The following is a 27460-nucleotide window of genomic DNA, read 5'->3' on the forward strand; positions in this document are numbered from 1 at the left end:
CCGCCGCTCGCCGCTCCCAGCGCAGAGGCCGAATCTCACAAGTACGGTTTCCAGCCGTCGACTCTAACTCCCAGCATGCAGCGGGGCATCCCGCTCCTACCACACCAGGCCTCCCCCGGAGACTACAGCTCCCAGCGTGCAGTGCGGGGGATCTGCGCCGGTCCTCTGCGGTCCGCCCTTGGCGGCAGGTGAAGTCCTCTACCTTCAACCCTTCTTGGTCGGGGCCACTGCTGTTAGTTTCCGTCGCGTTGAGCACGTTGAAGCCAGCGGAGTGTGGCAAAAGACCGTAGCGATGACCCTGTTTTCCAAACCCTCCTTCCTTGCTTATTTTTTTGCACGTGGAGAAGGTGCGGAAATAGAGGAAGGCAGGTTGCTGGGGGGCGGGGGGGGGGGGGGGAGGGCGCATAACACGCGTCCAGCTAGTGCTCAGTATGAAATCTTACGTTTTCTGAAACTGTCTTGCTGACAATGGGAGGAGAGTACAGCATTCACAGATTAGCATAACGTTAGGACACAGTAGCTGCTTTTGCATTTATTCAACAAATCTTTGTGTACCTGCCGTATGCCGGGCAGTGTTGTGAGCCCTGGGGAATACCGTAATAAGAGGAGGAGGAATAAATATGGGTGGTATGTGCCTTGCAGAGAATCAAAATGGGATGAAGTGATTGACAGTAATCTTAGGGTGGCTGCATCTGGAACGTCTTGGTGACAAGGTCTGGTTTAGACTGAGATCTGAAGGACGGCTATCCATCCGGACAAAAACCGCATCAAGGGGGAGCAGCAAAGCTAACATTCAACCAATTAGGAAGCTGTTCCACAGTGCATACCAAAAGGTGGCTTGGGCGTTGGGAGTAGTGGGGAACACTGAGAACATTCTATCTGCAATAGTTTGAAAGTGGAGTCTCGTGGGGCTTGCTAATGAGTTGCGTTTGTTAGGGAGAAAGCATTCAAGGGCAGTTTCTAGATTTTTCACTTAGGAGATTGTGTGGGTGGTGGTGGCATTTGTAAGATGTGAAACTTGGGAAGAACGGTTGGGAGGAGGGAAATCAAGATTTATGGTTTGGTCGTGTTAAGTTAGAAATGCCTTCTAGACATCCATGATATCAAATAGGCATTGGCATAAACTGGAGACGCAGCCATTATAAATAGACTGTTAAGCCTTGGGACTGATTGGATGACCTAGGAAAATGTGTAGCTAAAAACACAGGAAGGGGCCAAAGGCTAAGTTCTAGGATCCTTCATTTAGAGGTCAATTTGGGAAGGAAAAGGAACTGCAGAGACAGGAGAACATGCAACTCAGGAGCCACAAGACTATTAGATTGTATCAAATTGGAGGTTACTGGTAATCTTCACATGAACAGTCTTGGGAAGAGTGGGATCCAAAGAACATCTGGAATGTTTGAGGAGTGAATGTGAGGTGAGGACATGGAGACCCACAGGCAACTGGGGACAATAGTGGGATAGGACTATGTGGCCAATGGAGGACATTTTTAAGATAAGCGATACCAAGGTATAGTTGTTTGTAAAGAGAGAGAAATTGATGATGTAGGAGATGGGGGGGGGGGGAGATTTCTGAGGGCCGGGTAAGAAGAGGAAGACATCTAGTGCACGAGTGGTACAGGGTTGGCCTTTAGTAGGAAGGATGCCTCAACCATGGTGACGGCATATAAGGCAGGTGCAGGTGCACAGTGGTGAAGATACAGAAGACAAATGAAGGCAGGTTAGAAATTTGGGGGCTGGAGGAATGAATATTCCCTCCTGCTTTGCTTTGATTTTCTCAATGATTAAGAGGCAAGATGGTCATCAGAGAGTCGGAGAGGGAAGGTGAGGGGTGTAGGGAATTTGGAGAGAGAGAGAGGGGGGTGTAGAATGGGGAGAAACAGATATACTAGGGAAATAAGATTCACCGGCCAGGCAATGCCGAGTGTGGTAAGTGCTGGATGCATGATTGATATTTGACTGTTCTCAGACCTGTTGTGGACAAAGTTCTAAACTCGAGTTTTGGTGTACCCAGCTGCTTTGCCTTCCCTTCCATCTCTGGTGTGGTCTTCGTCTCCACCCAACCCAGGTGAACAAACTAGAGATATGGGGGAAGGGTGCTATCCGGTAACACCTCATTGAGTCTTTGCTGCACTCCCGAGGGCTCACACCGCTGGTTCACTTCACCTCTGACCCTGCACACTTGCCTTGACCTTTGTGATCTCATCTGCTCTCAGCTGTCATAATCACACACATGCTGAAAAGTCTGATGCCCCAACTCCAAACCCCTCATCTGTCCCAAGCACTGGGCCGGTATAGCCTGCAGCCTACTGGATTTCTCTACCGGAGATACTAGTTTCCCATGGCTGCTGTCTCACATGAATAGGAACTACAATGTATATAAAAGACACATTTATAATCTTAGTTCCAGAGGTTAGAAGTCCCACATGGGTTTCCCTGGGCTAAAATCAAGGGCTGTGTTCCTTCTGGAGGCTCCAGGGGGAGAATCTGCTTCCTTTCTCAGCTTCTAGAAGCTGCTCTCATTCCTCGGCTCATGGCCACATTGCCCCGACCCCTCTTTCTATCCTCATATCTTCTCTGACTCTCCTGCTTCTCCCTTTCACTTAGTAGGACCTTCATGATTACATTGGGCAGGAGTATGTCATCTCAAGATCATTAATCACATCTGCAAAGTCTTTTTTTTTTTTTCCTATGTACACTAATGTATTTGCAGATTCTGGAGAATTCATTGACATCCCATGTCCTGTGGTCACTTCTAATTCATCAGATCCAGAAGAGAATTCACTGTCATGGGTGCCTGGGTGGCTCAGTCGGTTAAACGTTCCACTCAGGCTCCGGTCATGATCTCACAGTTTGTGGGTTTGAGCCCCGCGTCCGGCTCTGTGCTGACAACTCGGAGCCTGGAGCCTGCTTCAGCCTCTGTGTCTCCCTCTCTCTCTGCCCCTTCCCTGCTCGAGCTCTGTCTCTGTCTCTCAAAATTGAATAAACGTTAAAAAAAAAATTAGAAATCAAACACGCTACTGAAGCCCGCGGCCCTTCCGGGGTGAAGAAGCATAGCCAAGTTCACACGGACAGGAAAGGTGGGGACAGGAAGCCCTTCCTCCTGCCTGCCCGTGTCCCTCTGGTACCTGGTCCCAAGAAACCTACTGGGCAGTGGAGTCCTAGCCTCTAACGAGAACGGCAGATTTGAAACTGAGTGGTAGGAGCCTTGATACAAACTCCCACAAATGATGTCTTAGGCAACCCAGAGGGAGACATTAAGTTTCCAAAGCATTACAGAGGAACATAAATTTTAAGTTTATTGCTACATGAGCTGTGTTGTAGACATGAACTGAGCCTGACAGTGCCTTATTTTCTGTTGGCTAGCAAACACCTCGAAACGGCAGCCTAAAACAGAACATTTTAGGGGCACCTGGGTGCTCAGTCGGTTAAGTGTCTGACTCATTATTTGAGCTCTGGTCATGATTTGTGAGATGTAGCCTTGTATCAGGCCCTGCGCTGTTAGCACAGAGCCTGCTTGGGATTCTCCCTCTCTCTCTTCCCTTACCCCTCTTGTTCTCTCTCTCTCTGTCAAATAAATAAACATTAAAAAAAAAAACCCACACGTTTTACAGTTTCTAAGTCGGGAGTCTCAGACCATCTGATTTATGTTTAGGTGAACAGGTCTCTTAGGGAGTTTCCATCATCTGAAGGCTTGATCGGGGCTGGAGAATCTTCCAAGCTCACTTACGTAGCTGTAGCAGGAGGCTACATGTCAGCACCACATAGGCCTTTCCAGGGTCTACCGCCTGGTGGCTGGTTCTCTCAGTGACCCAGAGTGGGAAAGTGACAGAGAAGGAAACCGCAGTGTCTTATCACCTGATCTCAGAAGGGACCTAACATCACGCAGACCAACTCTGGTGCAGCGTGGGAAGAGACCACGCAGATGTGACTACTAGGAGGCGAGGATGGCTGGGGGGGGGGGGGGGGGGCTGCATCTTGACTGCTGCAGCCCGACAGGTAGTCCAGGGTTAAAAGGCACAAATGTACACTCTACAGGACATCTTGAAACTGTTTTCCGGTTCAGAGTTGCCAACCGAGAAGAAAACCCCATGGAAAGATTGAGAGGATAATTGTGGGTTTTGTCTTAGGTATCTCTACTGACGAAGTGGCTTTTTCAGCCATTGATAGTTGTACCGACTTGTGTTTGATCAGTCTTGGGTAGCGGCCGCTGAGGAGGCTGCCCAGGCAGGGCACCAGCACTGTAGACCTAGAGTGGATGATCACTTCATGCAAGACACTTCGTTTTTCCTGGCTCGGAGGTAAGAGTTCCACACGGCTCACCTGTCAATGCTGTGCTTCCCACGTCTCCAGAATTATTCCGTATTGGTGCTAAGATAGAGATCATCCTTGGGGCGCCTGGGTGGCTCAGTCGGTTGAGCGTCCGACTTCAGCTCAGGTCATGGTCTCACACTCCATGAGTTCGAGCCCCGCGTTGGGCTCTCTGCTGATGGCTCAGAGCCTGGAGCCTGCTTCGGATTCTGTGTCTGCCTCTCTCTCTGCCCCTCCCCTGCTCATGCTCTGTCTCTCCCTGTCTCAAAAATGAATAAAAACATTAAAAAAAAAAAAAAAGAGATCATCCTTGTTGAAAGTTGGGCAATCATCTGCCCTAGGTGGCTGTTTCATTCTTAATTGGTACAGAAGGACCGGGGTCCCACAACAGCATGGCGTCCCAGACTCTGCGAGCAGCCCAGACGTGGGCTTGGTTTGCTATTTTGGTTCTGTGTATGACGATGTGTACTTGGGAATTCTATAAGATGGGCAGATAATTGAATATTGTTTTCCATGTAAACGTGAACTGCTTCTGACCCTCTTTTCTTAAGGGACCGTAAAGGATACATTTGCCAGGTCCGTAGTTGCACACCAGATACCCGAGGTCCAATTAGCCTGCCCTAGCGCGGACACCACATCTGACACGCCAGCTGTCGTTGGAGCCACTACTTGGTTAAATCTGCAGGGGTCTACGGTCATTCTCCAGGATCCTTTCCTTATTTGGCATGGGCCAGACTGGTTATGAAATAAAGACGTGACAGAGACTACCAATCGTGCATCCTTAAGGGCTTAATGGTGGCAGTAATCTCAGCTACCCACCTGGAAATGGTAATGATTTTCTAACTTGGCCACGTGTGTGGGGGGGGGGGAGGGGAGCAGTTTTAGAGGTTTCCGTTTGGCCGTCCCAACTATGATCATTCCTATCCCACAGTCCAGGAGCCCCATGTGGGCTTTACTCCAACAGCCACATATGTCAATTCCAGTTACGCACTTGAGGACTGGGGAAAGGACCCCTGGCATGGAGCCACTGTGGCCCTTCAAGGTCCCCACGCTAAAGGGGGTTGGTGGCACATTGGGCCTCTGAGTATCGCTGTCAAGTCAGACCTCCGTCTGGTAAGTCCTCCAAATGTCTGGCTATTCCACTTTGACCAGTGTAGGTGCTTTCACCACTTTGACCAATACAGCCGACTGACTGGATGGCCACAGGTCTCTGGGGGAATTGTCATGCTATAGACTTGCCCTGGTGTTGCAGGGCCCTTTTTCCTAGGGAACTGACAGATTCTGGATCTAATAATCTACTTAGGTCTGGGGACTGGAGCAAGGACGATGACTTTTTGTCGAGACGATTGCCCTTAACCGCCTCCTCCATTTTGTTTTCTTTAATAGGTGCAGTCAACAGCCTTGTTGGCTGTCCAGCAATTTTGCCAGAATATTCTATTGACCATCTCCATAATTCCTTGCAGGTCAAATCCCCATGGCCATTCCTTGTCCTTATGGTAATTGTGGCCCCCTGGTTTCTGGAAGTAAAGTGCCATCACCAAGCCTCTCTTACTTTGGGGCCTTGTCCTCCCCGTGGGTGTTAATGAACCCCATCTGTGACTGCCTCACCTCCTCTCATCCCTGGCTGCAGTGGCAGCCACCACTGGGCCTCTCAGTGATGCTGGTGGTCCTCTCATCAGATCATATGTCCTTGATGACTGGCGTGCCATCGGGACCTCATGTAATACATCCATTCCAGCCTGTCACCTCCCTGGGCCTTTTTATTCCTTCCTTTACCAACTGCCAGGACTCAGGCTTTTCTGTGTGCTGACAGTTAGCTGTTGTTTTTTCCAGGTTTCTGACAGCCACCCCAGCAGTAAACTTGCGCCCTCCCTTAGGGTCCTCGCTAAGGTGTTAGTTAAATCCCATATCCTGAGAAGATGCTTCCAAGCCGTCAAGAACTTGCTTATCCGGCTTTAAAGAACCCTTGGAACAGTCTCAGGTGTCCTCCCTCGCTCGGTGAGTACGTAAAGGTTAGTTTTTGTACCAGTCCATGAGAGGATGTGGGGGGGGGGGCACACGTTCTCTTGTGAGGGAGGGGCTTCTGCAGCATCCCCCAGCCCAGCGGAAGTGACCACTTACTAGAGACGGATGGGCAACGTCTTCATGTCCAGAGGGTGGGTGTGGGAAGGAGTGGGTGTGGAGAGACAGTGCGTTCAGAGGCATCCATCCAGATGACCTTGTTCCAGTTTTCAGGATCCCAGGTTTTCCCTACCGGCACCTCAACCTCTACATAACAGACCTGCCTTGATTGAGTGTTCAAGCATCTCTAGAGCCCTGTGAATCCAAAGCTTCAGTGGTGTCTGTCCTTCTGTTACTGGTGATGGTGATCTCTTTTTATAAGCCACCTCTGAGGCACTCCGGTTCTCACCCTTCGCCTGGAACCACTGGGGCTCTGCCTCGCACTGACCTTCTGCACGTTGTTAAGCAATAACAAGTGTTGGCAAGGGTGTGGAGATGAGGGAACCCTGGCGCACTGTTGGTGGGAATGTCAGTTTGGTCAGCCACTATGGAAAACAGTATGGAGGGTTCTCAAAAAATTAAAAATAAGGGGTCCCTGGGTGGCTCAGTTGGTTGAGCGGCCATCTCTTGATTGTGGCTCAGGTCATGATCGCACAGTTGGATTGAGCCCTGTAACAGGCTCCATGCTCGGAGCCTGCTTAAGATTCTCTCTCCTTCTCTCTCTGTCCCTCCCCTACTCTCAAGGTTGTGTGAATGTGCTCTCTTAAAGTGAATAAATGAACTGAAAATAAAAATAAAACCGCCCTGTGATCCAACAGTTCCCTTCTGGGTATATATCCAAAGGAAATGAAAATAGGATTTTGAAGAAATATATGCTTTCCCATGTTTATTGAAACATAACTTACAGTAGCCAAGCTATGGAAACAACTCAAGTGTGAAGGGATGAATGGATAAAGAAGATGTGGTGTACGTATATACCCAATGGAACGTGATTCAGCCATGAGAAAGGAGATCCTGCCGTTTGCAACAACATGGATGGATCCTGAGGGCATTATGGTAAGTGAAATAAGCCAGATAGAGGAAGACAAATACTGTGTGATATCACTTATATGTGGAATCCTCAAAAGCCAACCTCATAAAAACAGAGTAGAATGGGGGTTACCAGAGGCAGAGGGGTGGGGGATTTGGGCATCTGCTGTTTAAGGGCACAAACTTGGAACGAGCAGACAATGGAGAGCTATGGCACAGCACAGTGACTATAGTCAATGATCATCATAAACTTCACAGTTGCTGAAAGATTAGATGTTGAGTTGTTCCCACCACAAAAAGGGAAATGATTATGTGACACGACAGAGGTGTTAGTTAATGCCACAATGGTAGTCCTCTCGCGACATGTAAATATCAAATCAACGCACGTTGAACTTACACAATGTTGTATGTCAATTATATTTCAATGAAAAACATACGTAATTTAGCAAGAACCGGGGGACTCTGTTGTCTTTGTTAGTCCATGCTTTTCAAATGCTTGCTCCATGACACCCGCTAGCACTCCCACCGGGACATTTCCCAGGTCACTACCAATGAAAACTTTAGCAACTGAACCATGAGCTTGAGCCAGAAACTTTTGCGGCCCCTCATACCTTCCAGGCTGGTGCTGTCTCTGCCTGCTGGGTGCTGGGCCAGTCTCAAATCCCCTCTGCCCGCCCATTTGCTCAGACCACTCGGGTCACTGCTGCGTTGGCCCAGGCCTCTGAGAAGCAGTCGCCAACACGGGATTAAGTATGCAGCGATTTTATTAGAGGAAGTACTCCCTGAAAGGAAATGCGAAGTAGTGGAAGGTTGGGAGAATCACCAGAGAGAGAAAAGAGGGCGAGAGACAGAGATCGGGTGGGGGTCTCCACACCACCTTACAGGGGCCATGCGATGTAAGGAAAGTCTGAGAAGCCTTCAGGAGTCCCTGAGGCAGGCCGCAGGGGTCCTGGTCTACCTAGGATCCAGTCTGCCTCAGTATCCCCTCTGTACCCTGTCACCGGAGGGGAGCAGCCTGAGGGTGCACGTGTGGCCTTGGTGCAAGTGTGGTGGTGGACGCCCGAAGGCAGCTGCCGATTTCCTGGCTCAGTCGCACATCTTCATTTGGAGGCCTGCCAGGAGCATTCCCAAGGCCGCCACACTGCTCATTTTCCTGCCACCCCACCTACACGGGTACCCCGGCACTCTGGCTCCCCCCCGGTAGCAGTGGGTGAGATGTTCCGTCCTTAGGGTCAGCGCTGGATCACAGCTATCTTGCCTCCTCAAGATTTTGGTCCAGCAGTTATCCGCCTCCTCTGCTGGTTTTCCCTAGCTCCCGGACGATACCTCTCAGTATTTCAGAACATCTTCCTGGCCTCACCTCTGCCTTGTGTTGGCCTCCATTTCTTTGCTCCCTGTCACAGGAACAAAGGAACTCTCTGGAAGAGTTGCCTCCACTTACTGTCTCCCCTTCCTCGTCTCCCATGTTTTTGTTCACGATGACAAGAGTTTTATTTTTGTATGAATAAAAATGGTATAAGTTCAACGTGGCTGGAACGAGAGCAAGAAAGCAAATGTCACTCGGAATTACATCAGAGACACGCTGTTTTACAATAAGGAGAGTTTTACGTGCTACTCCTCTATTGTTTCCTCTTCCGCCCTTTTAAGGGTTTGATTTAGAACTTCTCTTGATATATCCCCACATCTCTTGATATATCCCCACTCCCCTCCCACAGTGACCCACAGACACCTGCACACAGGCACACAGCGTTAACGGAATGTGATGTATCCTTCCGAACGTTTCTTCATGTTCTCACACACAGAGGTTTTCTTTTGTTTGTAAGATCATACTCTAACTACTTCTCTGTGTTCTCATTCAACAAAACCTCGTGGAAAATCTTTCAAATCGACTAGTACAGATTGATCTATATGGTCAACGTATAATCGGTCGATTCAACTCTTCACCTATTGATAGGCATTAGTTCTTTTTGTAGAGTTTTGTCATGACAACCAATGATACAGCATATACGTATATATAGATTCCGTATATCTCTCTTTCTCTATATATATCCATATATATATATCCTACGAGTAGGATATATATATCTATATCTATATCTATATCTATATCTATCTATCTATATATATCCTACTCGTAGGATATATATAGATAGATAGATATATGTATATATATCTCCTTTCCATCCCATCTCATCCCATAAATAGATTCCTAAGAGTGGAATTTCTGGGTCTAAGAGTGTGTATATATACGTATTTTTTATTTTACTAAAAAAAAATTTAAATGTTTATTTTTGAGAGACAGCGTGCAAGCGGGGGAGGGGCAGAGAGCGAGGGAGACACAGAATCCGAAGCAGGCTCCAGGCTCTGAGCTGTCAGCACAGAGCCTGACACTGGGCTCAAACTCGAACTTGAACTCTTGAATTGTTAGATCACGACCTGAGCCCAAGTCGGACGCGCTTAACGGACTGGACTGAGCCACCCCAGGCGCCGCAAGAGCATAGATGTTTTCAATAGATCTTACCAGATCGCATTCCAAAAAGGCTGAAATAATTCGGTTTTCCTTCAGAAGTGCGAGAGAATTTCCTGACCCTCATTCCTTCCCAAGAGTTACCCTGCCGACTTTGCGCCCTTGGGTGCAGCCTCATTGTAACTTTGTATCTGTCTGACTGCTGGTGAGGTTGACTCTCAGAGGTGGACAGCACCTGATTTTGGAGTCAGTGTGCCTGAGTGTGAATTTCACCTCCATCTCTTAGCAGCTGTGTGACCTTACCAAAATTATTTGCCATTTTTTGTGCCCGTTTCCTCATCTCTGCAATGGGATAATAATATTCCCACCTCACAGCGTTGTTGAAGAGAATTAGGTAAATTATTATAACGATTCCTGGCACGTAGTAAACACACACAAAAAATGTTGTTTTAAATACGTTTGTTGGCTGTTTGGGTATGCTCCTCTGTAAAATGACTGTATCCTTTGCTCTCATTTTTATCGGGTGTTTTTTCTTTCTATCAAATATTTTTATCAGATTTTGTCTCACCTCCTTCAATAAAGATTTTAAAGATTTGTAATTAAATAAAATTAAATTTCTGTAACTGAGAGTTGATGGGGGTGGGGGAGAGGAGAAAGTGGGGGATGGGCATTGAGGAGGGCTCTTGTTGGGATGAGCACTGGGTGTTGTATGGAAGCCAATTTGACAATAAATTACATAAAAAAAAATTTGTCACTACAATGAATAGATTACTTTTTGTTATTTCTATTGTTGTTATATAGCATTCTAGAGAAAAAGTACTAATTTTTAAATATTTATCTTACATTGTGCCATCAAATTATCTTAGTCTAGACAACTATAGGGTAGTTCTTGTGACTAAGTTTGGGTTTCCTAGGCATATGATCTTATTTTTGAAAGAGAGGATTTTTCTCTCCTTTCCCCCAGTGCTTATAATGGTTATTTTATTTTATTTTCCTCTTGTAATGTCAGAACTCTCAAAAACAGTGGTGAATAGCAGGTATCCCTGTCTTGTTCTTGATTTTAGTAAAATAAGAAATTCCAACTGTGGACAGCAGCTTTGATCTGCCCCTGGGGTTCCATCTCAAGATCTTCTAGTCTTTGTGAGCCTCTATTCTTTTTTCTGTTTTTATTTTTTTTTAATGTTTATTCATTTTTTGAGGGGGGGGGAGGGGCAGAGAGAGAGCGGCAGACACAGAATCTGAAGCAGGCTCCAGGCTCCAAGCTTGTCAGCACAGATCCCGATTCGGGGCTTGAACCCATGAACCATGAGATCATGACCTGGTTGAAGTCAATTGCTTAACCGACTGAGCCACCCAGGCGCCCCTGTGATCCTCTATTCTTGATGTCCGTGCTGTTGATTTCATTCTCGTGTAGCTAGCCTCCGCAATCGCCTAAGCCAATTCTTTTAAACAAATTGCTTTACACACACGCGCTTCCCACGAGTTCTGCTTCTGTAGTTGAACTCTGACTGCTAGAAATACTGATTGTTTGAAAGCTGTGGTGACCCTTGGGCAAATTAAGCAGCTTATGTTGAACATGAAAATCACACTTTAAAACTTAAAATTAAAACTTAGAGCATCCGCTCCTTGTTTTCAATGTAACAAGTTGTACATTTCACGTGTGACTCTACTGCTAGAAAAACTTCTGGAATACGCTGAAGGCAGATCATTTAGGACACATTAAGCCTTTTGTGCATAAGCGAACTATAGCCATCTAAGGTTTCATATGAGCAGTTTCACGCAAAATAATATTTGACACGTTTATACACTTTCAAAAAATTTACTCACATTCTTAGGAAGGATGTTAACAGCCAAAGTTAGCTTCATTTTAATTTTTTAGAACACCATAGAAGAGCATATAGAGTACCTTAAGGTAAGTGCAAACACCTTAACGTTAATTTTGTAATATACAACGGATATGAGGATATTCGTCTTGGGGCAATTCAAAAACATTCTTTGGAGCTTGAATTTGATGATACATACTATGTGCTTTGTACGTCTTGGTCACACGCACACTTGCAATGTAAGTATATATACATGCTCTCTCTACATAAATATATATACATCCCTACCCTACAAGCTTTGGTTCCTCCTAATTACTCTTTGGTGTTCTTTCATATTTGTTAAGTGTTTCGTAAATACATTGTTTATAGATCCTCATGTAATGGAAATAGCTCAAAACTAGAATACTGAAGAACAATAGCATCAGAACAAAGAGGAAAGCAGCAACCAGGTAGCCACTGGGACTGAAACAAGAACAGAAGAAAAACCAGTCCATTAGAAGTCATCATTCACTTTGGTTGTGAATTTATTTAGTCAGACAACGTTTGAATGGCTAGCTCCTATGCCACTGATAGCAAACAGAGATTAGTAAGACAGCCTGTCTACCCTCAGGACGTTTGCCTCTTAGTGTTCAAGGTGGACCAGGGAGGAAAACAGAGTGTGGTGAATGAGAGAAAGAAACATGAAATTCGCTGGGGGGGGGGGGGGGGGGGGGGAGGGCAGACATCCGGAAGGCCTTCCAGTGGTGGTGACCTTTGAACAGAGTACTGGTGGGAATAGGATTAGGAGCGTTAGAATGGGCTCCCTGGATAAAAATGCCTGGCAGTGGGGGCAGGGGGAACACCTGGGCGTCTGACTCTTGACTTTGGCTTGGGTCATGATCTCAGGGTTGTGGGAAGGAGCCTGGAGCCTGCTTGGGATTCTCTCTCTCTCTCTCTCTCTCTCTCTCTCTCTCTCTCTCCCTCTGCCCCTCCCCTGCTCATGCTGTCTCTCAAAAAATAAAAATAAATTGGGGCGCCTGGGTGACTCAGTCCATTAAGCATCTGACTTTGGCTCAGGTCTGTGAGTTCGAGCCCTGCGTCAGGCTCTGTGCTGTCAGTTCAGAGCCTGGAGCTTGCTTTGGATTCTGTGTCTCCCTCTCTCTCTGCCCCTCCCCTGCTCATTCTTGTTCTCTCTCTGTCTCTGTCTCTGTCTCTGTCTCTCTCTCTCTCTCTCTCTCTCTGCTACTTTCCTCTGGGTACCAGGCCTCTTCACCTGGGACTCTGCATGGGTGCCTCCCATCAGGGCAGATTTATTGCTTGAGCCAAACACTGTGCTCTTTTCTATTTGGTGTCCTGTTATCTGACTTCAGTTTTTGGTTCCTTTTTAAGCCATAATTATTTATTTGCAGTGTTAAAGTTTCCCCAGGTCCCTCCTTACTCAGACCTTCCTTCTATATGGATATGAGCTTAATCTGACTCCAGTGAATGGTTTCCTTCTTGGAGGAAGTTAATTAACTGACTCAATAAATTACCTGATATGAGCCAGGTCCTGTGGTAGTACCTGGATAAACAATGATAAGTAAGAATAGACATGGTCCCCATCCTTAGAGAGCTTACATTCAAGTGGGGACATAATCGTTAATCAGTGATGAGAAAATAAATAGAAAATTTTATTTGCGACAAGAACTAAGTAGGAGAGAGATACAACACAATGAAAGCTTACTATAGCAGGATTTAACCTGGTGATAGGGTCAAGAAATGCCTCCATTTTAGGGAAAATATAATTATCCTAAACTATGAAGAATTAAACGGAAACGTAGTTGGTAAAGTTAAGTAGGAAAGAGGTAAGGAAGAGTTGCCAGGTGGAAGAAATCGCACCTGTGAAGTTCCTGTTTCGGGACAGAGTATGGAGAAAGTTGGGAACTGAAAGAAGGTCGGTGGCTCTAGAGCGGAGAAGATGGCGGGAGCATAATGCAAGATGAGATTGGCAAAGTAGGTGGGGGCCAGATCATGGTAGGTCTTCTAAGCCTTGTTGTGGAGTTACCATTTTAAGGAAAAAAAACCCTAAGGGTTTCAGGCTATAAAATTAGCATTTGAAAAGATCACTTTGGCCCCAGCGAAGGAAATGAACTAGAAGAAAATAGAACTGACTGAGGCAAGATGTGTTAGGTGTCTACTGCAGCTGTTCCTATCTGAGATCATGGTAGCTTGGATTGGAGAGGTGGCAATAGGCTTGGTGGGAAGCGGACTCATTAAAGGGCGGTTCAGGAGATTGAATGAATGAGAATCAGTGACTGGATGAGCTGGGGGAAATAGAGAAATGAACGTGAGCCCTAGGTTTTTTGGTTTTTCGTTTTTGTTTTTGTTTTTTTGGTATTTTATTTACTTATTTATTTATTTTTTCTTTTTGACTTGTAGATGTTTGGCTTGTACAGTTCAATGTGCTATTTCCTGAGAGAAGGAACACAGGAACACAGGGTTGCTGTACTGTTCATCTCCTGAAGGCACCATTCATATTATAGCCCATGTGAATGGATTCTCTTGGAGCTGTGCAGAGACAACCTGCAGGGATGTATGCAATTACCCCAACAGATCGGTTTTAGAGTGGGACAAATAATGGAGTAAGGGAACGGGTGATAAGATCACGAGACCACTTTTGGACATGTCCAGTCTGACCAGTCTTTGAGACATCTAAAACAAGACGTTAAGTAGATGGTAGGATCTTTGGCTCTGGACAGGCCAGAGATGTGATTTGGGAGTCATGCGTATATAGATAGATGCTTACTGAAGCCATGAGTACGGCTGAGCTTGCCAGAATGAGAAGCTCACGAGACCAGGGCTGAGCCCTGGGCAAAGTCAACATTTACTGGCTGCTGAAGGAGGTTGAGGCTCTCTTTACTTGAGAGAGACTGGCTATAGAAGTTTAGGAAAACCCATAAAGCAATACAGCAGTCAAAGGAGGAGTCAACACTGATGAAACAGGAAATAAGATGAGGGCTGGTAAATATCAGGTTCAGTGCAGGCCAGTTTCGGTTCAAGATGGTGACATAGGAGGCTCTTGAACTCACCTCCTTCCACCATCACACCCATGCCACAGCTATCTGAGGAACAGTTCTCTCCAAAAGAAATCCAGAAACTAGCTGAGCAACATCTACACATTGGGTGAATGAGAAAAAAATCCACCCACATCGAAATGGGTAGGAGTGACTAGAACACAATCTGACCATAAACCCCACACCCAGCACAGCAACACACAACCAGGAGCTTGTCCCTGAAGCCTGAAGGGTTTGGACCCAACATCTAGAGTCTCAATCTACAAGAGTTCCACCTGAGGGACAGGCCCCCCAAACACTTAGCTCTGAGAGCCAACCGGACTTGTATCTATGAGACCCACGAGGCAGCGCAGAAAAGGGATCCTGAGCACTTGCAGGAGCTAAGCCCCCCTCAACCCTCAGCCCAGAGAGAGCAGACTGAAATGCCCATGTCCTCATCTTTCCAGGAAGAGGTCTATTTGCTTATCTTACAAGTTATGGTCTGGGGTTCAGGCTCCTGATTTAACGCACATCAAGGGACTGACTGAAATCCTTTCCAGACACTTGGGAGCGTGGCAAGTGCCATCTTAACATTCTCTCTGCTTCTCCTTTGACCACTGGTATCTCTCTGAAAGGAGCTTCTGCACATGACCGGTGGCCCCAGCTTCTATGGCTGCCATGCAGGGGACACCCCCTTTATCACCTGACTCTGGTGGTCAGGAGAACTTACATTCACTAGTCCTATAGGAGTGTGACAAACTCCATTTAGCTGGGATTAACCCAGGACTTGGCACAGAGGGAACAGACAGGGACACCCATCTCCCAGTCTTTTCCCTGAAAGAGGTCTATTTGCATACTTGAAAAGCCACTGCCTATGTGCCCAGTTTCCAATCAGCTTGCATCCAGGTGCTGACTGAGGTCCTCTTCTTTGGGAGGCTGACAGGTCTTGGCACACCCTCAACTATTAGAAAACCCTCAGAATTAAGAAGGCACCTTGGATAGGGGCACCTGGGTGGCTCAGTCAGTTAAGCGTCTGACTTGGGCTCAGGTCATGAGCTCACGATTGGTGGGTTTGGGCCCCGCATCGGGCTCTGTGCTGACAGCTCAGAGCCTGGAGCCTGCTTCGGATTCTGTCTCTCTCTCTCTCTCTCTCCCTCTCTCTCTCTCTGTCCCTTCCCCCACTCATGTTCTGTCTCTGTCTCAAAAATAAACATTAAAAAAAAATGTTTAAAGAAAGCATCTTGGACAGTCAAAGGTTTGAGAGACAACCAACAGCTAGGGCCAGACTGAACAGTAAGGTTCATCTCCTCCCTGAGACCAATCCTACAAGACTATTGAAAAGAGGCTGTCTTCTCTAAGTCAGAAGCCAATGCAGTCAAAGGAAATGAAGAAACGGAAGAAATTTGTTCCAAACAAAAGAACAAGAGAAAACTCAAGAAACAGACCTTGGCTTAACCAACTGAGCCACCCAGGCACCCCAAGGTTTTATCAGTTTATTTAAATTAAAAACTTGGGGGTGATTAAAAGCCTACGAGGAGGATCTAGTTGAGAGGAAAAGTTTAATATACAAAAGAGAGAAGAAATAATGGATTTGGAAGTTTCCTTAGAAAGTAAGAGGGTTCAAAGCACAGGAGGAAGAATTAAAGAGGAGGAATAAAATTTCTTTAACTGTAACAGGATGGAAAAAGGAGAGAATGGATATAGGTGTTTGCAGATTTATATGTTTGGAATCAGGAATCGGAGTGTTCCCGGGTGCTGGCTTCTAATTTCCCTGGAATGGTGGAGACAAGCTCATCTGATGGTTGTTAAGTAAAGATGGTCCAAGGAGGAAGCTAACTAGATAAGGTCCGAGGTCGTTATGGAGAGTAGAGACGTTGGTTGGCCAGAGAAAGATAGGAAGATTCTCAGGTAGTGTTGGTGACCTACATGAAGTTGGTGATTAATCTGCCCTGTTGTGTCACTTTCTTTACCGACACTTGGCCGTTCAGGTGTAATCACAGAGCGCTGTGGGGCGCTAAATTCCAGAAAGGTAAGGAGCTACTAGTGCTACTGAAGGAATAAAGTGTAAGAAGATACTAAATAAAAAAGGAGAAGTTGAAAGTAGAAGTGGAGGTCCCAATGGGAACAATGAAGAGCTGTGGTGAGTATAGCTGGAGTAGCAAGCTGGAAGGTCAGAGAATGGGATGTCTGAGCGGATGCTTCGGGAAGCAGAGACATTCTGACAGTAATGCCAGTGTCCTCAGTGTGACTATGGGAGTGGGTGGTGGAAACACAGCAGAGGAAGAGGACACTCAGGATGAGGAAAGGCCTTGATGTTGGCAGGGTTAGCCGTGTGGGCACAGATGGTGGGGACTGACATGGAGGTGGAAACAGCATGGCAGGGCCAAGGTCATCAATGAGTGGAGAGGACTTTGGGGAGGATGCGGCAACACAGAGAAAGGACGGAGGTACAGCGGATGCCATGAGCCTCAAAGGGTGGGTGTTGAAAAAGATACGTTTTAGTTTTGTTTTAGAAGAACCGGGATAAATAAGGATCCGACAGTGGTAATGGCGCTGCGAGGCACCTGGGGGTCGTTGGGAAATAAACAGCCAGCACTCTAGAGGGCTGAAGGTGAAGCAGTGTCCTGGGGGCGGGGGAGAGGGAGATAAGAGGGGGGAGCTCAGAGGATGGTTGAGGATTTAGGTGAGTTTGCTGGTTAAATGGTAGCAACTCCAAAGGACCCAGTGGAAAATCTGGGGAAGTGGTTGAGCACTGGGCCAAAAGGCAAGGGAGCACTAAATGTCTGCCTCCTACAGGCTGGTCTTCAGCCACTGTTTGCTCATGAAAAGGGCTTTCTTACTAGGAAAATGTCCACCACCAGCTAACCCCTTCTCTCCTCTGCTGCCCCCCTTCAGGGCTCACTAACCTACAGACTGTTCCCTAGGCTGCACCATATGCCCTGGCTGCTAAAATCCCAGCTACTAGGAGGTGAGCTGGGGCGACTGGGTGAAATCCTCCTTCACTGTCTTCTGTCCTCTCCAACTCACCAATGCCCCCTTCTGATGGTGGATACTTGGGTGGACGGATGTTATTAATATTCATCGAAATCAAACATACCAATCGAATCCTCATTAGGAAGGGAAGTCACTGCCAAACGCTATACATGTTTCCCAAAGTCACTTCGAAATAACACATGGCTCATCTCATTTGTAGGTTATTCACACTATTGATCTCCCGTTGGTACAAAACATCAAGGAGTCAGTAATGTTTGAAGTAGGGCCGTAAGTAACTTAATTGTTTGTCTTCCATTTTTTAAAATTTTACAAAAACCAGGCCCAGGACAGAGACGCAAAGTCATTTGTGACCCCAGGGTGAGCATGAAGACTCTTTACTCTGCCCTCCTGGGAAACTCAAGTTGGGTCCAGGAAAATGCCTTCGCTACCTGTTTCCCGGATGCATAAGAATATGGCCAGTGGTCAAGGGCGGACCTGGGGTCATTGGGGGCACAGCCAGTGTCTGCTCCCAGTCTCCACCACTGCAGCCTACAGTCTGGCCCTTAAGTGGGATTGAAAGAGGCGTTGGATGGGAAGACAGCAGGCACTGGGGGATGAAACAAAAGGGGACCCCCAGCTGCAGTAACAATTCTCAGAAACTCCTTCCAGCCGCATCCCTGGGCTGGAATGTGATACAATTTTAGGGTATCACATATAGGGCAGAAGTATTAGGGTCCCAGGGAAATGGGGGAGAGAGGTTTTTCCTTTTTTTAGCTGCCACCCTTGTCTTTTACAACTTCCCTCATTAAAATCTGATTAGGCGCCGGGCATTACCTGGGAATCATTCCGAAGGTCTCTATTGCAAAGATAGTTGTTAGGTTACAGAAACTGCAAATCAGAAAAATAATATTAAAGATGAAATTAAGTGCAATATATTAAGACTCTGTCCAAATTTTTATGGTAATGATCAAATCATGTATAATCCTAATTAAGGGGTCAATTTCTCGGTAATGGAGAGACTAGATGCATTTGCATGACAGCCATGATGATTTTTCCATACGTGTGACTTGGCCTGCTTGCTGTATAATTTCTCAGAGCTTGTCAGTGTGATTTCATGGTCCTCTTAACAGCTTTGCATCGTTTTGATGGTGGGTCCCGAGGCAACAGCAATAATAATAATAATAATAATAATAATAATGTTTTACTGAGTATTAGTACTTATTGAAAACGAATACTATCTGAGTGTTTCCTTTGTACCAGGCAGTGCACCAAATACCTTCCATGAATTATCTGCTGAATCCTCACAGGAACCCTTTCTTTTAGATGAAGAAACTGACGCTTAGATAGGTTAGGCTACTTGCAAAAGTTTACACAGCTGTAAGTAGCAGAGCCGAATTCAGGTTTTTCTGATCGAAGAGCCTGTGATGTTCACCTGATGTAGGTTGACTCTTTCAAGAAGCTAAGAATGTGAGGAACTAGACATATGGAACTGTGTTATTAACTTCTAAAGTTAATAATGTAGCCGATTTCTTGGAAAGAGATAGAGTAGAGCTAAATCAACATTAATGATATGACTGCACCTATCTTCATGTGGGAGAAGAGAGAAGAAAGGAACTTAACTTGATTGAGCAAAATTAGGGATTTTTACCCAGGCCTTTCATTTGATCCTCAGAATATTATTAAGAGAGGAATTATAGACTCATTTGACAAATAAAGAAATAAGCTCAGAGACTAAGCAATTTGCTTAAGGAGGCATATCTGTCAGTGGCAAAATTCGGTTTCGAGCCAAAGTAGATTCTAGCCTTCAAGGTCCATCCATGTTGTAGCAAATGGCAAGATTTCCTTCTCTTTTTACGGCCGAGTAATATTCTGTTGTATTTATATACCACATCTTCTTTATCCATTCATCCATTGATGGACACATACATCATTTCCATGTCTTGGCTACTGTAAATAATGTCACAATGATCAGGAGGGTGAATCTTTTCAAGTTAGCGTTTTCATCATCTTTGGGTAAATACCCAGGAGAGGAACTGCTGGATCACATGGTAGTTCTATTTTTAGCTTTTTGAGGAAACTCCATAGTGTTTTCCACAGTGGCTACAGCAATTCACATGCCCACCAATAGTGCACAGGATCCCCTTTTTCCCACATCGTTGCCAATACTTGTTATCTCTTGTCTTTTTGAGAACAGCCATTTGAGCAGGTGTGAGGTGACATCTTGTTGCTCTTTTGATTTGCATTTCCTTGATGATAAGTGACGTTGAGCACCTTTCCATATGCCTGTTGGCCATCTGTATGTCTTGGAAAAATGTCTATTCAGATCTTCAGCCTAGTTTTTAAATGGATTGTTTGTTTTCGTATTGCGTTATATGAATTCTTTGTATATTTTGCAGATTAACCCCTTATTGGGTGTGTGATTTCCACAGGTTGTCTTTTCATTTTGTTGATGGCTTCCTTTGCTGTGCAGAAGCTTTTTAGTTTGGCGTAGTCCCACTTGTTTCTTTTTGCTGTTTTTTTTTTTTTTTTTGGTGTCAGATTCAAAAAATCATGGCCAGGACTGAAGTCAAGGAGCTTCCTACCTATGTTTTCTCCCAGTTTTATGGGATAAGGCCTTACATTCATGTCTTTAATCCATTTTGAGTTAATTTTTGTGTATGGTGTGAGACAGGGGTCTAATTTCATTCCTTTGCATGTAGCTGTCCGGTTTTCCCAACACCATTTATTGAAGAGACTGTCTTCCTCCCTGCTGCATATTCTTGGCTCCTTTATAATAAATTAATTGACTATATATGTGTGGGTTTTTTCTGTCCTCTCTATTCTGTCCATTGATGTATGTGTCTGTTTTTATGCCAGGACCATACAGTTTTGATTACTATAGCTTTGTAGGATAGTTTGAAATCAGGAAGGGTGATGCCTCTCACTTTATTCTTTTTTTTCAAGATGACTGGCCATTTGGGGTCTGTTGTCATTCCATTCCATATAAATTTTAGGATTGTCCTCGTTCTGTGAAGAATGCTATTGGAATTTTGATAGGGATTACATTGAATCTGTAGTTTGCTTTGGGTATTTTAACAATATTAATTATTCCAATCCATGAGCATGGAATATGTTTTCATTTATTGGTGACTTCTACAATTTCTTTCGTCATTGTCTTATAAAAATTTAGCCAAAGAGTTGAGTGTCTAGGTCTTTCAACTCTTTGGTTAAATTTATTCCTAGGAGGGGTGCCTGGGTGGCTCAGTCGTTTGAGCATCCGACTTCGGCTCAGGTCATGATCTCGCAGTTTGTGAGTTTGAGCCCCATGTTGGGCTCTGTGCTGACAGCTTGGAGCCTGGAGCCTGCTTCGGAATCCATGACTGCCTCGCTCTCTGCCCCTCCCCGACTCATGCTCGGTCTCTGTGTCTCAAAAAATAAATAAACGTTAAAAAATTAAAAAAAAATTTATTCCTAGGTATTTTGTTCTTTTTGATGCAATTGTAAATGAGATTTTCTTAATTTCTCTGCCTCATAGTTCATTATTAGTATGTAGAAACATAACTGATTTTTATATATTCATTTTGTTTCCTGCCACATTACTGACTTTGTTCATTAGTTCTAACAGGTTTTTTTTGGGTGGAGTCTTTAGGGTTTTCCAAATATAATATCATGTCAACTGCAAATAGTGAACATTTTGCTTCTTCCTTTCTGATTTGTATGCCTTTTATTTCTTTTTCTTGCCTAATTGCTCTGGATAGGACTTCCAATTCTATGTGGAACAAAACTAAAAGTGGGCATCTCTGTCTCTCATCTTTGTTCTTGATCTTAGGGGAAAGGCTTTCAGCTTCTCAGCATTCAGTATGATGCTAACCATGGACTTGTCATATATGGCCTTTATTATGTTGAGGTATGTTCCTTCTCCACTTTGTTGAGAGTTTTTTTTTTTAAATAATAAATTAATGTTGGATTTTGTCAAATGCTTTTCTGCATCTAGTGAGATCATCAGATGGTTTTTATCCTTCGTTTTGTTAATGTGTATCACACTGATTAATTTGCAGATATAAAATCATCCTTGTATCCCTGGGATAAATCCACTCGATCATAGTATATGGTCCTTTTTAAATGTATTGTTGAATTTGGTTTGGTAATATTTCCTTGAGGATTTTTGTATCTATGTTCATCAAGGATAATGACCTATAATTTTCTTTTCTCGTGGTATCTTTGTCTGGTTTTGGTACTAGTAATGTTGGCCTCATAAAATGGGTTTAGAAACATTCTTTTATCTTGCATTTTTCAGAAGATTTTGAGGAGGTTAGATATTCTTTAAATGTTTGGTAGAATTTACCACTGAAGCCATCTGGTCTTGGACTTTTGTTGAGAGTTTTTTTTTTTTTTTCTTACTGATTCACTCTCCTTACTAGTAGTCAGTCTAATCAGATTTTCCTTTTTTTTTTTTTTTATTTGAGAGAGAGAGAGAGAGAGAGAGAGAGGAGGAGAGGTGCAAAGGGAGAGAGAGAGAATCCCAAACAGGTCCCATGCTCAGCACAGAGTGAGACACAGGGCCTGATAACACCACCCTGGGACCATGACCTGAGCTGGACTTAAACAGATACTCAACCGACTGAGCCACCCAGGTGCCCCTGATTTTCCATATTCTTCATGACTCAGTCTTGGTAGGTTGTATGTTTCTAAGAGTTTACCCATTTCTTCTAGGTTGTCTAACTTGTTGGCATATAATTGCTTATAGTAGTTCTTATGATCCTATGTATTCCTTTGGTATCAGTTATAACTTCTCTTTCATTTCCAATTTTATTTGAGTCCTCTCTCTTTTTTCCTATTGAATCTAGCAAAAATTTTGTCTGTTTTGTTTACCTTTTCAAAAACCAACTCTTAGTTTCTACTCTCTTTTCAGTCTCTATTTCCGCTCTGATCTTTGTTATTTCCTTCCATTTACTAACTCTGGGCCTTCCTCTTTTTCTAGTTCTACGAAGTGTAAAGTTAAGTTGTTTATTTGAGATTTTTCTTCCTTCTTGAGGTAGAGGCTTTCCTTCTTTTTTATGGCTGAATAATACTCCATTCTATACTTATATATACCACATTTTCTTTATCATTCACTCATTAATGGGCACTTAGTCTCCCTCCACGCCTTGGCTATTATAAATAATGCTGTCATGAACATGGGGGTGCATATATCTTTTTGGGTTCCCTCTTGCCTTATATGATGTTGTCATGTTTTAGTGTAACTCATTTATTGGACTTTGTAGAGTGGAGTAGAAATTTTATTCAATCCCATGATTATCCCTTTAAATAAATGCTAAAACTATTATAATAAAATATTTATATTCACCTATAGTTTGGATCCAGGATCTTCACACGAAACACATACATTCCAGAATGGTCTACGGGCCAAACTAAATGGTTATAGTTAGACTTGTTGATAATCTCATACGGTTGATTCAAGTCTCCCGGTTTTCCAATAGCATAAGAAAAACAGTGTTTATAGTTCTGAACAGGAAACAAAGACAAAAACCTTAGGGTCGTTTTCTAGGGGAAGAGGTGTTGCAGATTATAGGAGAGAGGAGAAAGTATGTGATAGCTAGAGGGGAGAAGGGAATGATCTGGAGAAATACACTTATGTTTGTTGGGCAGTATTAAGGGATGGTTTTAATCATGAAATTAAAGTGAAACCAGTCAGCATGGGTATATTTTCCTCCAACCACCAGTCAGACGTCAAGGTGGACAGTTGGATTTAATGAGGGTTGTGATTTAGCCACACACGTCTGAAGAAGTGTGAGGAAGGAGGGAATTCAGGGTACATATCAACAGAGTGATAGAATTATTGACCATGGAATTTAAGCTGAATAAAGAGCAAGAGAACCTGGGGGTGGGGTGAGGGTGGTGGGGTCACTGGATTGAAGGTCATTTTGAGGTTGAAGGATTGTCCAAAGGATTGTCACAGTCAAGGTTCTAGGGTTATGTTGCTGGAAGGGTTGGGAGTGGTGGATGGAAAGTGGAATGCTTAGAGCTGGGAATATAGAGGATAATACACATTTTTTGTATATATATCTCTGTCTTGACATGCACAGATCCTGATATAGAAGTAAAGTAACATTCCTGTTGTAGGACTTACATTTTACAGGCTCAGGTACTGTATAGGTCCCTTTTATTCATGAGATATGATTTGATTTTCCATATAACATAAATTAATTTCAATTCAAGAAAGTTCGATTGAAAAAATGGAAAATATTATAGTATGGGACTGATAGTTGGCATTCAGAAGTGGTCTTTTCGTTGTACAAAAATTGAAACTTCAGGTGCTCTTTACAAAGACTTACTCTCAATGCTTCAACGTGTTTGTCAGGTATTTAATAAATCTGCAAACACAGGTTTCAGCAGAAAAAAGTTAAAATTGTTGGTAACACAGGACCAATGGAAGGTCAAACAGGAATAAGATGAAGCACTTTTGAAATCATAATACTAATGCAATAGAAAAATTGGATGTGAGTTGCAGAAACAAATTTAAATCCAGAATGTTTCCATCAAGCTTTTGTTAATGCTGAAATGCCAATTTAGTTATTACAAATAAGGTTTTCTGGGTAATAATTCCCTTACCTCAGGTCCCCAGACTTCTTCTAGTGGGAGGTGCTTGTTAAGCTCAATCATTGACTTCCATGTCTGGGCTTCATTTAAACAACCACTCTGTCAAATAATTGTACATATAGGAAGTTAAGAGACAAACAAATGAGCAAAGGAAAAAAAGAGAGAGAGAGAGAAACCAAGAAATCTACTTTTAACTGTGGAGAACACAATGATGGTCACCAGAATGGAGGTGGGTGGAGGAGATGGATGAAACAGGTCATGGGAATGAAGGAGTGTTCTTGTCATGACCAGGATGGAACTGTTGAGTCACTATATTGTGCAGCAAATATAACGCCGTAGGTCGACTCTACTGGAATTAAAATAAAAAACCTAATAAAAAATTGCGCACACACGTTATGTTTTGTATATATACACATGTTTTGTATATAAATTCATTCCTAATATTTAATATATTTAATGTCATTGAAAAATGTATATTTATTTATTTTTTCATTCCTTAAACGTTTGCTGATATAAAGGGGAACAATTGACAGTTGTATATTGACCTTGCAGAAAAGGGAAACTCACTTATTTTAAGTGTTTCACATGAAAAGTAATGTTATCGGTGAATATGACCATCTTATTTCTTCCTTTCCAATTCTCATGCTTTTAATTAATTTGCATTGTATCATTTGCCTTGTTACAGAGATCGGACACAATGTTGTATAGAAGTGGTGATGACTGACACCCTCATTTCACTCCTGGCTCCAGAAAGAAGGCTTTCAAATTTTCACCACTAAGTAAGAAGTTTCTATAATTTTTTTTGTAGTTACATTTTATTAGGTTAAAGAAGTTACCATATACTTATAATTTTCTACGATTTATTTTGGTGCTATTCTTTATTTTTTTTTAAGTAGGCTCCACTCCCAATGTGGAGCTTAAACTCATGACCCTGAGAATTCCAAGGTGTATTTTTAAAATAATGTTACATATGGCTACATATGTACATAATGTTAACCTAATGGCTTTTCAACTATTATAATAATCCATGCTTAATGTTCTTTATTCTGTTAATATAGTGGCTCTCTTTGATTTTCAAATGATATTCCAGATCTTCATTTATAAAATAAACAAAACTTGTCAGGATGTGTGATTTAAAAAAAATTTTTTTTTTAATGTTTTTATTTTTGAGAGAGAGAGAGAGAGAGAGAGAGAGAGCGAGCGCATGAGCGGGAGAGGGGCAGAGAGAGAGGAAGACACAGAATCCAAAGTAGTCTCCAGGCTCTGAGCTGTCAGCACAGAGCCCAACGCGGGGCTCAAACTCACAAACTGTGAGATCATGACCTGAGCTGAAATCAGATGCTTAACCGACTGAGCCACCCAGGCGTCCCTTTTTCTTTCTTTATTTCTAAAAAAAAAAATTTTTTTTTTTGGCGGGGGGGGGGGGGGGGGGGTGGGATGCGTGATTTTTAAATATATTGCCGAGTTTGATTTACCAGTGTTTTGGTTAGGTGCCTTGTATCTGTGGTCATGGGTGAGATTGGCTCATAATTTCCTTTTCTTTTAAGGTCCTCGGCGGGTCGTCCTGCATTCATAAAATGAATTGGGAAGTTGTCTTCTCACTTGAATACTCTGGAGTTTTTAGAAAGCTGAAGGGAAAAATTCCTTAAATATTTGGTCGACTTCATCAGGAAAGCCATCTGGGATTATAGATGTCTGTTTATTGCTTAGAATCCAAGAAACTTTGGTAAATTGTGTTTTTCAAGGCGTTCGTCTATTTTATCCAATTCTTCATTGTCAAATTTGTTAATATAAATTTGTTTATAGTAACCTCTATCATTTGGGCTTAAAGTGGTGATATTCTAATTTTGTCTCTCTCTCTCTTTTTTGTTTTTTTTTCATTTTTCAACTGGAAAACTTTTATAAAGAGATGTTTCCCCTTATCTACTATTTGGTTACCCGTTGGGATGGCTCATTTGCAGAAGGTAGTAGAAATATTTGTGTCCTTGTCTTTATTTGCCAGTGTTTAAAACAAGGAGTTGGTTTTCTAATCATTCTCCAAAGGTATCTTTTTGAAAAAACCGTTTTAACTCATAGGTTTAATGCATTTAATGGGTCTTGGCAATATTGCGGTAATTACCCTTAATGAAGCTCTGATCGTCCCTTCTCCAGCCAGTAGGAACCTCTTCATGTTCACTTCTGATTACTTTTGACATGACCCTAGGAGTCTTTGATACTTCCTTGCTAACGGGTATGTCAAACTCTCCCAAACCCATCATGTACATTTCCTCCTCCAGGCTTGGAATCAGCTATTTAAGAAATTCCAGTTCTTTTTAGTGGTAGATAATATTTCAAGATAACCACCTGGGTACTGAGGATACTTCTACCGATTGGTTATGCTTCTAGGGATTTTACTGGACAGCCTAGGAAAAATTTCTCTCTCTATGAACAATACATTTCTATCCAGATCACATGAGTTTCTAATACCTCACGAGTTTACATGGAGTCCTATTCAAATTCAGGATTTTTTGTCTAACTTCTTCTATTTTACATATGTGTCTCCTTGCTTTTATACCAAAACACTTGATGAAGAATGATAGTGTTAGAATATCTCACATTACATACCTCACAACATCAGAATAACTAATACAAATATTGCCACCGCTATTGTGATTACTGAAAGCAGTTATATTTTCCCTCTGACATATGATCTTAACATTCTCCTAGCATACTTTATAACTGTATTATACCTATATTGTCAGAAAATACATCCATTATATACTATTCTCTTTCCCTTTGAACCCTCGCTTTGCTTCAGCTTTGTAAGTAACTCTATATTATGCTTTCCTCTAGTTCTTATGTTGCTACCTCTTTAGTATTAATTGTCATTGTTTGAAGGTTATTATTTAATAAGTTACTCAGGAAGGACTCATGGGAACAATATCATCTAATTTTTTTACATGTTAATAGCAGTTTGTGCCTTTTCTAGAGTCATTGGTTTTGCTGAATAGAAAATCCTTGGCTCAGTGTTTATTTTCCTTTAGTATCTTAAATATTTTACTCCATTTTTTCCTGGCATAAAGCATTGCTATAAAAATGTTAATTTTATTTTATTTTCCTTATATGTAAATTGCTTGCTTTTTTGCCTACATGGTCACTTGGGTTGGCTGTTCTGATATATATATATATCTTAGATATATATATCTTAGATATATATATATATTAATGTTTGTTTATTTTTGAGAGAGAGAGAGAGAGAGAGAGAGAGAGAGAGAGAGGCAGAGAGA

At 43.2% G+C, this 27460-nt stretch overlaps 1 protein-coding gene across 5 annotated transcripts in view; it reads right to left on the reverse strand.

Moving 5' to 3' along the window:
• Positions 1–8596: 8596 nt before the first annotated feature.
• Positions 8597–27460, reverse strand: part of CATSPERE (catsper channel auxiliary subunit epsilon) — a 201574-nt gene continuing 182710 nt past the window's right edge. For 4 of the 5 annotated variants that reach the window (XM_047841279.1, XM_047841278.1, XM_047841281.1 and 1 more), the window contains 4 exons: positions 24207–24293; positions 22942–23099; positions 18450–18503; positions 11620–12093 (listed from right to left, as the gene is read on the reverse strand). In XM_047841279.1, coding sequence (XP_047697235.1) covers positions 11940–12093; positions 18450–18503; positions 22942–23099; positions 24207–24293 — 453 coding nt within the window. In that variant the 3' untranslated portion in view covers positions 11620–11939. Of the gene's footprint in view, positions 8872–11619; positions 12094–18449; positions 18504–22941; positions 23100–24206; positions 24294–27460 lie in introns of those variants that run through there. The other variant, XM_047841280.1, reaches the window with a different exon arrangement.

This window comes from Prionailurus viverrinus, chromosome F1 (assembly GCF_022837055.1).
Source record: "Prionailurus viverrinus isolate Anna chromosome F1, UM_Priviv_1.0, whole genome shotgun sequence".
Lineage (NCBI taxonomy): Eukaryota > Metazoa > Chordata > Mammalia > Carnivora > Felidae > Prionailurus > Prionailurus viverrinus.